At 45.1% G+C, this 14957-nt stretch overlaps 1 protein-coding gene across 2 annotated transcripts in view; it reads left to right on the plus strand.

Moving 5' to 3' along the window:
• Positions 1-14957, plus strand: part of CEP85L (centrosomal protein 85L) — a 224354-nt gene that overhangs the window by 177076 nt on the left and 32321 nt on the right. For both annotated transcript variants that reach the window (XM_083176817.1, XM_083176816.1), the window contains exon 4: positions 12772-12896. In XM_083176817.1, the coding sequence (XP_083032943.1) occupies positions 12772-12896 (125 nt within the window). The remainder of the gene's footprint in view (positions 1-12771; positions 12897-14957) is intronic.

Consider the following 14957-nt stretch of genomic DNA (forward strand, 5'->3'; position numbering starts at 1 on the left):
ATCCCAGCAACCCTATGTGTCCCCAATGTACCGATCAGTGAATGCCAGCTACCCTATGTGCCCCCAATGTGCAGATTAGGGAATCCCAGCTACCATGCACCCAATGTGCAAATTAGGGAATCCCCGCATGCCCTCTCTCCCGCATAAGAAACCTTAATCCTCAATATTATTAGTACTGGGTTTAACCCCTTGCAGACCATGGCTAACCCCATAGCAACAAGCATTTACCCTGGCAGAGCATGGTAACCCAATAGCAACAAGCATATTAACCCATGGCATCAAGCATGAAACCCATAGCAGCGAGCATGTAGATAAGCAGAACTTATGTGGCATATGTAATTACAGCATGTGGTATTATATGTAATGAACATATGGTATAATGTATAATGGACATTATGGCAAGTGGTATATGTAATGGCATTATGGCGCGCACTGTCATTATTAGTTTATCTGGCTCCAACATTTTCATCCTGGCTCCTAGATTTAAATGAAATTTGTCGAGCCCTGCCCTACAGACAATAATTACAGGGTTCCCATATAGTAACTGCAGAATGGGCACCACACATGGTGGTCAGCAGCCCACTTTCATGGCATTGCGCAGGCATAAAAGAGAAGTGAAATTGACCACTAATGCGATCACGTAATGTTTTACACAATTGCAGAGACCAGCTCCTTTCGGAGTCCCTGCCCTGTATGTGTTTTTTAAATATTCATGCAAATGTTAAAGCTTATATTTGTTGTAAATGCTTTGGGGATGATAGGGGGGAGGGGGGGGCAGAGTACAGCAGGAAGGGGCAGTGAGAGACTGGGCAGGCAGTGGGAAAGAGGCTGAAGCACTTGGTTGCAGAGTGTAGCAGGGAGATTCTGTGGGTGATGGGATGGCTGAGGTTGACTAGGGAGATGCAGTGGGTAACTGGGGTGATGGCAGGGGCATTGGATGATGGGGACAGAGTGAGTGATGAGGCGGGCAGAGGTTGCTAGGTGGCAGTGGGTGGTAGGGAGGTGCAGAGGGTAGCAGTGGGAGAGAGGTTGAAGCAGCGGCTGCATGTAAATGCAGAGGATGACAGGGAGATGCAGAGGAAATGGCTGTATACAGTTGGGCATCTCTGGTGGCACACCTGAGGTTTACTCATGGCACATTAGTGGTTAGCACAGTGGTTGCAAGACACTGGTCTAGATAGACAGTCAATAGTTCAGCAGGTACAAAAGGTATATAGTTCTTAAGATCGACATATACAATATGTTGACATGACAATGGTCAACACATTTTTTCCCCAACATTTGTTTGATTTACTATCCAAGTGGACTACGATTGGGAATAGTAACCTATGGGGACAGCAGCAAGCCATCTGGCCAGAAGCATGGAGAGTGCAGCGAGGATATATGTTTGTACTAATGGTGGTTACTTATTATTAAGCATACAAGACAGTGGCGTAACTACAGAGGGTGCAGGGGGTGCAACTGCTATGGGGTCCAGGGGCCGCTTGGGGGGCCCAGCAGGCACTCCTCTGCACCCTCTTGTAGTTTTTTTCCCACTCTGCTCCCCATGTACAGCAGGGAGCAGAAGGTCTGGCTCAGTAGCTGTGTGCAAAGAGCGTGGGGCAGTGAGGAAAGTAGGAGGCCCAGCGGCGCCGCATGTACAGTACAGTGGAGGACAGAGGCCCAGTGGCAGCGCCTGTACGCAGGGAGAAGGGTGTCTGGCGGCAGCAGCGGTGAATATCGAAGCACAGCGGTGCCACCTGTACAGCATAGGATAGAGGCCTGGCATATGCAGGGAGAAGAATGCCCGGTGGCGGCAGCAGCGGTGAACATAGGAGTGAGCACCGCGTATACCTGACAGTATTGTTTATAGCTTTTACTGTGGTGGTGGGGAGGGGTTAAATTACGGACTTTGGAGTACTGAAAAAGATGCGTAGCTCTCCCTCTTTCCTTTCCTCTTTTTCCCCTCCTGCGATCTCTCTCCTCTTTCTCCCTCCCGTGCTCCTCCAACCACTCCCTCCCCACTCTTTCCCATGTGCTCCCTGCTTTCTGAACTTTTTCTCCCTCTCCCCTGCTTACTCTCCTTTTTTTCTCTCCGCCATCCCTTTCTTTCCTTTTCCAAGCTTCAGTCTCTTTCCTCTCTTTTTCTACCTCTTATGCTCCTCCCTCTTTTTCCATGAAGCACTTTCTCTCTCTCTCTCTCTCTCTCTCTCTCTCTCTCTCTCTCTCTCTCTCTCTCTCTCTCTCTCTCTCTCTCTTTCATGACCACCCATCATCCTCCTCTCTTTCACTCTCCTTTTCCCCAACACCCTCTTTATGTCTCTCTCTTTCTTCTGCCCTTTAAGGGGCACTGTAGTGACAATGACGGGGGGCCCTCACACGATTTTTGGGTACTTGTCCTGGCACAGCACCCACGATAATAAGTCATACGACATATAATCGCAATCCATCGCATGCCATACACCTATATGATTTTTAATTGTATAAGCACCCTAATGTGGGCTTACAATGTTAAATGCACCCCAAGCCACCCCCACTATGAACGCCAACCCGAAGCGTGGTGAGCGCAGCGGTACGCGTCCTCTGACCTTTTCGTACCCACACTATCCACGTCGATGTGGAGTTGATTTTATATAATGTGGCGAGCGCAGCGAGCCACCGAGCCTAAAGCGTGGCGAGCGGACGCGTATTACTTTACATGTATTCTGCGTCCCCTCGCGAGGCTCGCTGCGCTCACCACGCTTCGGGCTCGCCACACTATATAAAATCAACTCCACACCGACGTAGATAGTGGGGATATAAAAAGGTCGGAGGACGCGTATCGCCACACTTTGGGTTGGCGTTGATAGTGGGGGTGCCATTGGGGGTGCTTTTAACATACTAAGCACCCATCACGGTTAATTATCTTTTAGGGGGCACTTTTAACATTGAAAAACCCATTAGGGTGCTTATACAATTTTAAATCGCATACCATTGTATATGCGATACAATGGCATACAATGCCATACAATGCAATGGTATACAATTTAAAATTGTATACCATCGCGTAACATCGCATCGCATACCATCATATGCCTTATGGTCTGTGATGCGATGGCCGCCGTGATAGGAAACAAGTACCGATTTTTGCTATGGGGCCCACAATGTACTTGTTATGCCCCTGATACAAGACCCCCCCCCCCCCCCCCCCCCAAAATAAAAAAACCCGTAAACCGGTATTGACCATTGTCTTGCTGACCTTTTGACCCTTTCATTTACCACTGTTAACCTTTTGTACTTGACAACCATATGGTGTCAACCTTTTGACTGTCTATCTAAATACTGTAGCTCATCTATATGGCACCCTACTATAACGCAGTATCATGTCAGGCTTTCTAAATACCGTAAGTCAGGTGGTACACATGCCGCATTGTCCCATCCAAGGCTGTATTTTTAGGGAACCAACATTCATAGAGTATACTGTAGGGCATAATATCTTTTTGGTGTGTGGAGAATTTAGTTTTGTCTGGTCATCACGGGTTGTAGGAGGGTTACTGACAAATTCTTCTCACAAGCATCTGTTGTAATCGAAAAGAAGATTCTACGGAGAAGAGCTGTTCACATGCAAGTGTTTTAACTAAAGTGTGTTTATGGTAATGGGCTGATAATAAGACCACTTGTATGCAGAAGTGTTTCTAAACATAGGAGCTGGCTTTATGTATCACCTGATATTTTGATGCTTATTGTTCCACAGCTTCAGTATTGCTATAGATTCCATCAAAAACACTGTTGAACAATTTCATTCACTTGTATCAAAGAAAAAAATATTTCTTATCTGAAAGTTATATATGTTGCTATATACAGATTAGTCTTTTTCCCTGTGCCATATCTGCTATGCCTAGTGCCCAGACCACTGAAGAGTGGCATGGATATTCGAAAAACTTCCCATCTAAAGGTGCCCATACACAGTGCGATGATCGCTTCCGTTATGGGCTGGATCGCAACGCATGCGATTTGCGTGCGATCCGAGGGCAGTACAAAAAATATGTGCAGCACATACCTTTTGTACTGTGCGATGCAATGCCCGCGGGAGCGAGCATCGCATCACAGTGCACGGTGCTATGGGCACCATAACACTCTTCTCTTAAATGTTGCATGTATCCCTGACTACTTGTGTACAATAAGTAAGGTTTGAGCTGTGTTGTAAACTGTAAGAGCCCACAACTGTGCTGAATGTAACATACCGTATACTATAAGTATTAGGATGCACCTAGTTGACAGTATGAAATAATCAGTTTTCAATTCACTTACCATTCCTCTTGTTTGGTGTGCAATCTGTGACCATATTTCATGGTCTGCTTACCTCCTCACGCTACACATAACTTACAACTGTTTAATTAAAAGGTACATTGGCATCATGTCATGGTGAGTGTCCAGCATTATTTGCATAACCAAAACGACCTGAGTCAATAGCGCAGTGTTTTATAACATCAATCCTCAATACACAACAGTCCAGGTGTAGAGAAAACCATTTTTGAACATAGATGGTTAAATCAAAAAACTTAAGTATTAAGTCACTTGTGCTCACACATGGCTATCCTTAAAACCTGCACTTTTAGTGTGCTTTGAGGAATATGATTGGGAAGCACTGCCAGAGTGAGTAGTTGCTTCTATATGTTAGTAGCCGTTGCCAGGTGTTCTATAGGCAGCTTTAAAAACAGGACATTTCCTCCGCCGCTGTAGGCCTGATTGAGCAGCCTCTCCTGGCTTCCTGTGTATCAGTATTTTTTTTTTTGCACTAGCACGATATTGCCTAAAAAAATCCCTGTGTAAAAGTATATTTTATATATGAATTGCATTCACAAAATATTGCTTGATGCCATTTTTATCTTGTGTATAAGTGGTTGCCATACCAATTGAAATAAAATTATAAGTTTTAAACTACTTAATATAATCCAGTTGTGCCCCAGCAAAAAGAGTCTTTTTTCCCCTTTCATTTTGTTGTACAGTAACTCTAAAGCTGGGCATACATCAAGGCGATTTGGTCAGATTTCGGCCGATTGCGACCAATCGGCCCGTTAAATCGGACCAAATTGCCTCTCCCTGACATGTAGACGGGTCCGATGCGCGGTCCCGTGCGCATCGGACCCGACTAGGTGGTCGGACCGGCTGGCCGTCCGACCACCCGTTCTGGGACGGGCGCTAAGCAGTGACGCATGCAATCTATCACAACGGATCGCATGTGTCCCTGCCGCCGGAAGGTCCCGGCGGCTTGCAGTCCATCAGGTGTCCGTACACTGCTGCGAGACGTCGCAGGCAGTGTATGGGCACCTTAAGACTCTTTGAAGCACCGCCAGCACATAAATGCCACTTCAGATATGATATTAACCTATGGAGTAGCTCTGTGCTGAATCAAAGAAACCCATTTATTGTTAACATTAAGCAAAGTTTGATTTTTTATGGTAACCTTTCAGTGGCGGAACTAATGATTAGTGGGCCCAGGTGCAAATATATCCTTTGGCCCCCCTCTTATATCCCACCTAATTTCATAATAGGTTACATAGGAGAGGGAGAGAGGGAGAGGCGGTGGGTGATTGGTCGAGAAAGAGGGTGACAGGGAGTGGCAGGACCAAAAGAGAGTGACTAAGACAGTGGGTAACGGGGAATAATGACCGTAAGAAGCCATTAGTGGTGCCACGTATAGGAAGTGGGTGAAACAGAGGGGGTGATGGCAGGGAGAGGGTAACACCAAGCAGTAGGTGATACCATGGAGAGGGTGACAGTTGTGGGTGATGCCTGGGAGAGGGTGACAGTAGTGGGTTAAAGGGAGAGGCTGACGCCAGGGAGAGTAACAGCAGTGGCTGACATCAGGGAGAGCATGACATCAGATGCTTATGCCATGGACAGAGTGACAGCAGTGGATGATGCCAGGGAGAGGGTGGCAGCAGGGAGTGACAGGGAGAGAATGAAAGCAGTGGATAAAAAGGAGAGGGTGATGTCAGGGAGCGGGTGACAGCAGTGGATAAAGCCAGGGAGAAGGCAACAGTGTGTGCCAGGAAAAGACAGTGACTAGTGCCAGGTATAGATAGTGGGTGAAACGGAGAGGGTGACAGACACTGGGGGAGAAGGAAGATGGTGACACCAAAGAGAGGCATTCGATATTACTACCTCCAATCAGCAGCTTGTAATGCAGACCTTGTTTGTCCATATGGAAATGACTATTCATGAATATAAACAAAGTAGGCATTGTGATCAACTCTAAGGTGTTATTTTGTTATATAAGGTTTTTTTGTAATTGTAACACCAATATACCTTTTATATATTAGGCTCATAGTGTTTATTACCGCTTTCAGACTGCAAATGCTGGGTGGCAACCAGGATTAGGACACTGGTCCGTCCAGGGAGCGACATGCCATTTTGAGCTTATTGCCGGATTGCTGGTATCATCCAGGAGGCGGGGGGCGGAGCAGTGGCGTCTCGAGCTGGGGAGGAGGCAGAACTGAGGAAACGCTGCTGCTCCATAGAAGTGAATGCTCGACCCGGGTTACCTGTTCACACTGCTCAGCAACCCGGGTCTGACCCGGGTAAAACCCTTTTTACCTGGGTCAGGTTGCTGGACCCCGTTTATTTTCAAAAGGGCTTTTCACACCATACAGCAACCTGAGTCGACCCAGGTAATTTGTGCAGTGTGAATGAGATATTATTTAGATATTTATCTAGATTTCGTACTACTCTATCCAAAGACAAAACATGTACCTACCATAAAAGTATTTTTCACCATCTCTGTTGGTCCTCAGTCCCACAAGACCTCTGTTTTGCCATTAAATGACCTGTATGGTTTAAATTTAGCATGTCTCAAAAATAGAATCTTCTCTGTGTTTTGCATACAACTGTCCTGGAAAACAGAGACAGCTTCTGTTCCCAGCAGTAGGATTGATGTTATCTGCCAATAATGTATATTTTCTTAATCACATCATGGAGGCAAGTTCGATATTTGCAGAAATGGAAGTCTTCTCAAAATCCGTCTAATTTAGGAAGGACATATAGATATTGATGGGAGTTCTATTAAAGTAACCACGGGATACGGTCATTAGGTCTACAACAACTAGGTCAACAAGCATTGGGTCAACACCACTAGGTCGACAGGCAACAAAGTCGACATGGGTCTAGGTCGACATGGGTCTAGGTCGACATGGGTCTAGGTCGACATGGGTCTAGGTCGACATGGGTCTAGGACGACATGGGTCTATGTCGACAGGTCATTAGGACGACATGCATTAGGTCGACATAGTGTTTTTCACAGTTTTTTGACCCGGCATGTGCCAACAGGCAGTATTTCATGCCCTACCATCCACTAGGGCATGGTGGAAGAATAAAATAGTGTGCAGAGCGTAGTGAGGCTCTGTGCCCGGAGCATAGCGAGCGATGTGAGGGGATGCGGTACACTTCAAACTGTGTCCATGTTGACTGTGTCGACATTCGGGTAAAAAACAGTGAAAACCCCCATGTCAACCTTTTGACTGTCAACCTTGACCCATGTCGACCTCTCTGCCTGTCAACCTAGTGGTGTCGACCCAATGCTTGTCGACCTAGTTGTTGTAGACCTAACAACCCACACCCGTAACCAATCAGACTCAGTATGTATCAGTATGTATTATATTCTAGAACAGTGGTAGCCAACCCTAGCCCTCGAGAGCTACCAACAGTTCACATTTTCCAGACAACCTAGCTGCTGCACAGCTGCACTCATTAATCACTGACACATTTTAAAAGATACACAGATGGAGCTAATTAGCTCACTTGTGATTCTGTGAGGAGACCTTCAAAACATGCACTGTTGGTAGCTCTCGAGGACTAGGGTTGGCTTCCCCAGTTCTAGAACAATGGTAGCCAACTCCAGTCCTCGAGAGCTACCAACAGTTCACCTTTTCCAGACAGCCTAGCTGCTGCACAGGTATATTTGTTACTCACTGACACATTATAAAAGATCCACAGGTGGAGCTAATTACTTCACTTATGATTCTGTGAGGAGATCTGGAAATCATTAACTGTTGGTAGCTCTCGAGGACTGGAGTTGGCTACCTCAGTTCTAGTATAATCTGATCGGTTGCTATAGGCAACATCCCATCTTTAATAGAAGTCCCATCTGAGTAAATTTACACCTGAGACTCCATGCTGTTTAAAAAGTAATGGGGTATACACATGTAGAGATGTGTGCTAAGCAATCTTGCTAAACTATTTAGGGTAGGCAATTTCCTGGTGTCCCGATCTCCAATGGGAAGCACATACAAATGCAGAGATTCGTGCTAAGTGATTTTGCTAAGCAAAAAAGGCCGGGTAGTGGATTCAGAATGATAGATCTCGATCACCATCTCTCATTCTGTACACACAGAGAGAATTGCAGTCACCTGCTAAGCAATTTGACTAGATTTTGATTGCATGCACTGACTTAGTTAGCAATAGAGAATCTCTCAGGGCATACACACAGAGATCTGTGCTTATGTTCTAAGCAATCTAGTCAGATTGCTTTAGAAATAGCACAAAATCGTTCCGTGTGTATGCCCCTTTCCTGTTTCCTACCTGTAAAGGAGCATACACACGGTGAGATTTCACTTTCTATTCGACCTATTTGATCTGGGCCTGTGTCTGGATTTGGGGTTGGTTCTAGTGTTCCCATTTTATTATGACTATGTAATACAGATCTGTGCTGTATAGTCTTGATTGCCAAGACTATCTTTCTTTTCTATTGATACTACATGTAGTGCGCATTGGGATGGAATCTGCATCGAATGTAGAAAAACCATTAGATGCCCATTCGATTTTAGATTATTTTTTGCTTCTGAGTGTATACACTCTCTGAGGAATCCGCCAAGTTCCTTAAGGCGGAGAAACGCGTAAGTGGTCAGTGGACTTATCTGGTACCAGCTCTTTTACTTTTCACTACTGGAGGCTGTCATTATAAAAATCCATGCATTTGGCTGATTGGAGTGGTAACCGAGCCAGAAACCATTATTCAAACCAACATACAGGTGGCCACATATGCATATTTTATTGCATCTATTTTAACCCAATCTTCAGTTTGAAGAAGCTCATGAGCCCGAGGTGTGCTCCCACCACCAGTGCAGTGACTAAAGCCGTGCATAGGGGCTCGTGCGATCGAATGGACCCTCTCCCAAAGGAGAAGGGCCCCGTTTTTCCCCTAACCCCTCTCAGCCATAAGGTCGAAGAGGGGAAAAAAGGGATCGGTGGGTCCTCTTTGCCGGAGCTCAGAGAGACCCTCTTTCCTCAACCCCCGGAAGGGTTAGGATGGTGGGTCCTCCACACCTGAAGGTTTGGAGAGACCCGCATTAGGCTTCCCTCCGCATTGCGGCTCGGGACGCCCTTGTGGGGACCGAAGCTCTCCCCAAAAGGATGAGAGCTTCGGTACATTGGGGAATGGTAGGCCCATAAGGGTCAACCACACAACCCCCAAATAAAAATGACACACTACAGAAAACAGAAAACTTGAAAAGTGAAGAAGGAAAATAAAAAAATTAATAAAGAGAACCCCAGCCAGAAGGTCGGGTGGGAAAAATTGTCCTACACCATCCCAAAGGACGAGGTAAGGACATGCAGCCTAACCTAGAAGTGAAGTGCGCAGTGCTAGTGCTTACTAGTGCATGGTGATTTTGGGATCACCCATGCATGTTCGGCACCCCCGAGTTTCCCCGGGGGCACAGTGCAGCCTCGGACTCCAGGCAGCCAGCCAGTCAGCATCCGACCAAGTGTTTCTCTGCTCTCATCATAGGGCACTTTCCAGCCCCTGCCATGGGAATGGGTACTCCACTGGGCTTTTCAAATGACTCCCTTAGGGGTTGAGGCCCCCTCGGAAGAGCAATCTACTCAGTCTCAGTGTTTCTTCAATCCCAAGGTTAAGGTACTAAGCTGGGCTTTTCGTGGTCTCCCCATCAGAGGCTACGAACCTCTGGAACAGGAGCCATCTACTCAGCCCCAGCCTTTCTCCGCTCCCTGGGAATGGATACTAGACTGAGCCTTTCGCTGTCTCATCCTTCTGGGGCTACAAACCCATTACTACTAGGCCCAGTGTTTTGCCACCCCTCCTACCAGTGGTTTACGGAAACAACACCTCCTACTACATGGCAGAGATGAAGGTATTCAGGCAGACTTTTCACCACTCCCACCAGGGAAACCTTTGCAGAAACAAGTGTGTTTTTAAATGCATTACAGGTGCAGTGGATGCAATATCCTCAGGCACAAGAAGCGTAATACCTAATATTAGCGGGTACAACAGATTTTGTTGCCAAAGTATTAGGAATTGCTGTGATAAACCCTATGAGGTATTTAGTAAAATTTTTACAGATTTATGAAATTCTCAATAAAGTTTGGCAGACGGGAAAAAAATAAGTTGAGTAACAAGAAAACTTCAAGTTAACAGCAGTTTGTCCTAACTTATTTATCAGTGTGAAGATCTAGTAATGAAGGACACCAGTCAGAAGCATTGATTTGCCCTGCTTTGCAAAGCATTTGGCTGGCAGGCTGTTATTAGATTAGTTATTTATATATTCTTTCTCCAAAGACAAAAGAAAAATTCTTGGACTGGAACCATGGAAAAATAATTTGAGTGTTTGGTTAGGCTCGTAAAGACAAGCGTATCGATGTAGATAATTAAGACTTAATGGAATGTCTCTTAAGTTTTACAGGTACAAAACTAGGCCTAGCACTGAAAATCCATCATTCTGTTATCACTCATTTGTTCTCCATCTATTGTGGTATTTTGAAATGTGTCATCTACCAAGTATTTGGCAAGGCTGTTCCTATAAATACACGCTAATGAACGTAAGTGGAACCTGCTCCTTTATCTATTTAGTGTGCCCCTCCCGTTTGTATGATATTATTTTTTGTTACAAGATAAATGGCAAGGAATAAAACATGCTGTGTTGTCAATAACACCAGCTAAACCTGTACGTTCTGTGTTGCTGTTGGCAATGTGGGAGGAGATAATGGTATAAATAAGGCAAGGATGAGCACATGACAGAAGATGGCCCTGCTCGCAATAGCCTCCAACCTGCTGGGAAGCGTAATACAGACATGGATCGGTGACATAGAGGAGTGAGTCGATGTGCAATTTGACAAATGCTATACAGGTTGAGTATCCCGTATAAAAATATCCAAAAACCGAAATATTCCAAAAACCGTGGTTTTTAAGAATATTTTGAGGGGGTGTTTTTTTGTCCCCCCCCCCCCCCCACACACACACACGGGGCAGTGCGCTGTAGCGCTAAGTACATATTATGTCACATAAGTGCCGCTTACCTACATGCTCCATGCTACGGGTTGCATGCTTGATGCCAGGAGTAACTTGCCCTTTTGCCCAGGGCATGTCCAGCAGCAAGAAGCGGTGGGGGCTCAGCGCACAGTGCCCCGGAGAGCAAAGGTGCGGCTGCCAGTGGAGGTGCGGCTGCCGGGTCGGGTGAAAGACCCCTGTTTGATTAGTGGGTAGTAGCCACAGTCTCCCTCTCTGATCCACACAGCGGGAGAGTCAGGAAGCGCAGCAGGAGCTGGGGACTCGGTGCCTGGCATCTGTCAGGATGATGCACTGCAGGGAAGGAAGGTCAGAGGTCTCAGCCTCAGGCCGCCCTTCAGTGATTGGATGGGGCAGCAGTGGCCCTGGGGACTTCTATTGGCTGCTGCAGGAGTCAGGACCAAGTGTATTTAAAAAATGTGTGCTGCCGCTGCGAACACAGGGAGGGAGGGGGGAGGCTGGTGGTCGGGCTGCCGACCACCAGATTCTGCTTCCTCCCTCCCTGCAAAATCTGGTCACCAGGAAGCAGAATCTGGTTGCCGTGGCGACCTCCCGCCCGGTATTTGTCAAGCCCTGATTTACCATGTCCCCAAGCATCTACGGCAGGCTTCAGCATCCTCTTCTGCTGCATTTCCAGTCATGCATGGGCGCGCCGGTGATGTCACTGGCGCGCCTGCAAACTCGCGCAATGAACCCCTGGTACCGCTGAGGAAGTTCCTGAAGGCCGCCTTGGATGCTGGGGGACCATTGGGGGGACCAGGTTAGTATGTTAACAAAAAATATTCCAAAAACCGGAAAAATCCCTTATCGAAAATATTTGTGGTCCCGAGCATTTCGGATAATGGATACTCAACCTGTACTGTGCAATAGGTAGATACTATATTTATTTATGAGAGCAAATTATTCAAATAGACCAGTTAATGGTGGCAGAGAAGAAAGGGTCTGGGCTTGGTTGTAACCACTATACCACAAGCCAAACAGGAGGTATAGCATTGACTACCCAAACAATCTAAATGAAAATGTAACATGATACATGAGGTGTGTGAAATAAAGATTAGATCTTTTGAAGGGAAAACATTGAGAGTATAAAAGTAGGGAATATGCAAAGAAAAACCCATGCTAATGTAGATATGATACAACACCATGCAAAAGTTAAAACCTGACAAAAGCCTTTTTTCTGATGCTTTATTCTTGACAAAAATAAAGTTATTCGTAGTATCTACCATGTAAGTATTGTAAGATATGACTATATAAACTGAAGTGGTACCAGTCTTGTTCATTGTAAGTTCTTGCCAGAGCCATACAGAAGGCAATTTTGGGTAAACTTGTTCTAAATTGGTAATATTGTAAAATGATCCTGTTATCTTCACTATACTTGCCGGCTTTCTTAGTTAAAATGCCAAATTTGGTATCTTATCCTAAAATGAATCTGTATTATGACAATGAACCATTATATGCTCTTAAGATAAACTTGTGGAGTACTGTAGCTAATCTTACGTTGTTTTATGTAGGCTGGGTCCAGCTGCTCTCGATCACCATATTCTGCAGTCCCCGCAAGCCAGGATGTCTCTAAGTGGGAGTCCCTGTTGAAAATCAAAGAAGGTTTATTACGACAAAAAGAGATTGTAATTGAAAGGTATGTTAATAAAAAGAAGTTTAACATTCCAACGCTTGTACTTTATGGTTGTAATGTAATCATACGAACTGCTTGAAGCTGCAATTAATTCTGTTATTGTTTAATACATAAAAGCAATAGTAACAACAATGAGAAAAAAAATCATGAAAGGATTAGCTATTTCGTTATTTTGTAAGGGGAAGTAACTCTTATACTCTGGTACTGTTATCTAACGATACAAGCATGCGGGTCTGTGAGATTTATGTTCCATCTTTGGCTTGAAAGTCTTAAAACTGTTTTGAGTGGCGAACAGCCCGGATGCGAGCCTTGGAAAAGAGATGTTGAAAGGAAATCTCAAACACTTGGCATTTAGCAATATAAAGGCCACAAACCCGATATAACATTTTGGTATTTGTATTTTTAGCAGTGTCACTTATGGGTGGTTCTGGAATCTTTCAGTTGAAAAAAAAGAAGCTTTGGGTTTTTTTTCTTTTTATTTTAGGAGAATAATTCACCCATAAAGTGTACAGATGTCCTATGTATGTCTTGTACCGTTCTATAAACTGCAGACAATCTCATTTTAAACCATCGAGGTAGGATTGAGTATAAGTAAATATAAATGTATCATTATTTATTACAACACTTTCAAAATAATTAAAATTCTAATTCTGTTTGAAAGTGTTAATTTGTAATCCTTTCGCAAGATGTAAACCAGGCATGTCCAACGTTGGCCCGCCACATGTTTTGAAACTACACACCCAGCATGCTTTGCAATAGTTTTAGCATTTTCTAATAACAAAACTGTGGCAAAGCATGCTGGGATGTGTAGTTTCACAACATCTGGAGGGCCAACGTTGGACATGCCTGATGTAAACAATGAATGTAGCGACACTCTCCTAACTACAATTCATGACCTGGAACTTTGTTCCTCTGATACCTTTTTACAGTTCCGAAAAGCCAGGTCAGCATTAAAGACTTTGATGCAGTATTTTGAAGTTGTACAGTAGGTGCAAATATCACAAATGGAGCAACAAGTTGGGTAGATCACTGTCAAGTAGTTAACTCAGAGCTCCCTCGCTTATATTCCCTACAACTAAGATGACAGTGGGGATCTCAAACACTCTGGGCAGTATTCAATGAGAATTTTGACGATGTGCAGCGAATCCTGTTTAGGATTCGCTGTTTAGGATTCGCTGCACATTCGCCACTGTCCGCCGCGTTCCGGAGCCTCGCCGGCTCCAGTATTCAACGAGTCAGGGGCTCACTGCCCCTGACCGGCGAATTTTAACTCCTGCGGCGATGCCGCAGGGAGCCTGAGGACGGCGGCAGGCAGGGAGATGGAAGTCTTCCTGCCTGCCCCAGAACGTATGTGGGGGGGAGGTGGGCTCCCCAGGAGCCAGGCAGCACAGGCTGCCCCCCGGGATAGCCAACAGGGGACCGGGTATTCACTACACCCGATCGTGCATATGTAATGATCGGGTGCAGTGAATATATGAATATCTAATGAGCGGCTCGGCTACCGGCCCCCTGCTGGCTGCTCTGTGTAAAAAAAAAATATATATATATTTTTTTTTTTTATTAAATATATATTCATGTGCTTTACAGCACATGAATAAAAATAGCATGCCCCTCCTCAGAATAAAATTCCTGATTTTTTGACACCAAATGTAAAAAACAAAACACTTAATTTTAAAAGTTCACATTCCACTTCACCATAAAAAGATAGCGATTGCTACTCGGTGAATCATGGCGATAAAAACCTTGAAATGTATGCGCCATCTGGTCATTGAATAGGGTGATTCACCGTTTTAGTCAAAAAATTGACGTACAGCACGAAAATAGCACAAAATCGCCATAAAACATGGCGAATTAGCCTCATTGAATACTGCCCTCTGACTGCCACCTCAAGGTATTTATAGCATTCTATTCAAACGACATAGCCTCTCCTCAACTTACACACCTTTTATATACAGAGTGTCCATGAAAAGTACTCAGGACTATTTAGAAACTGTACACTTCCCTATACTCCTGGAAGATGTCATAGGGGCCCCATATACCTTTTGTGTAAAAGGAGCTGTCTTT

Source organism: Crinia signifera, chromosome 3 (assembly GCF_055691185.1).
Source record: "Crinia signifera chromosome 3, ASM5569118v1, whole genome shotgun sequence".
Classification (NCBI taxonomy): Eukaryota; Metazoa; Chordata; class Amphibia; order Anura; family Myobatrachidae; genus Crinia; species Crinia signifera.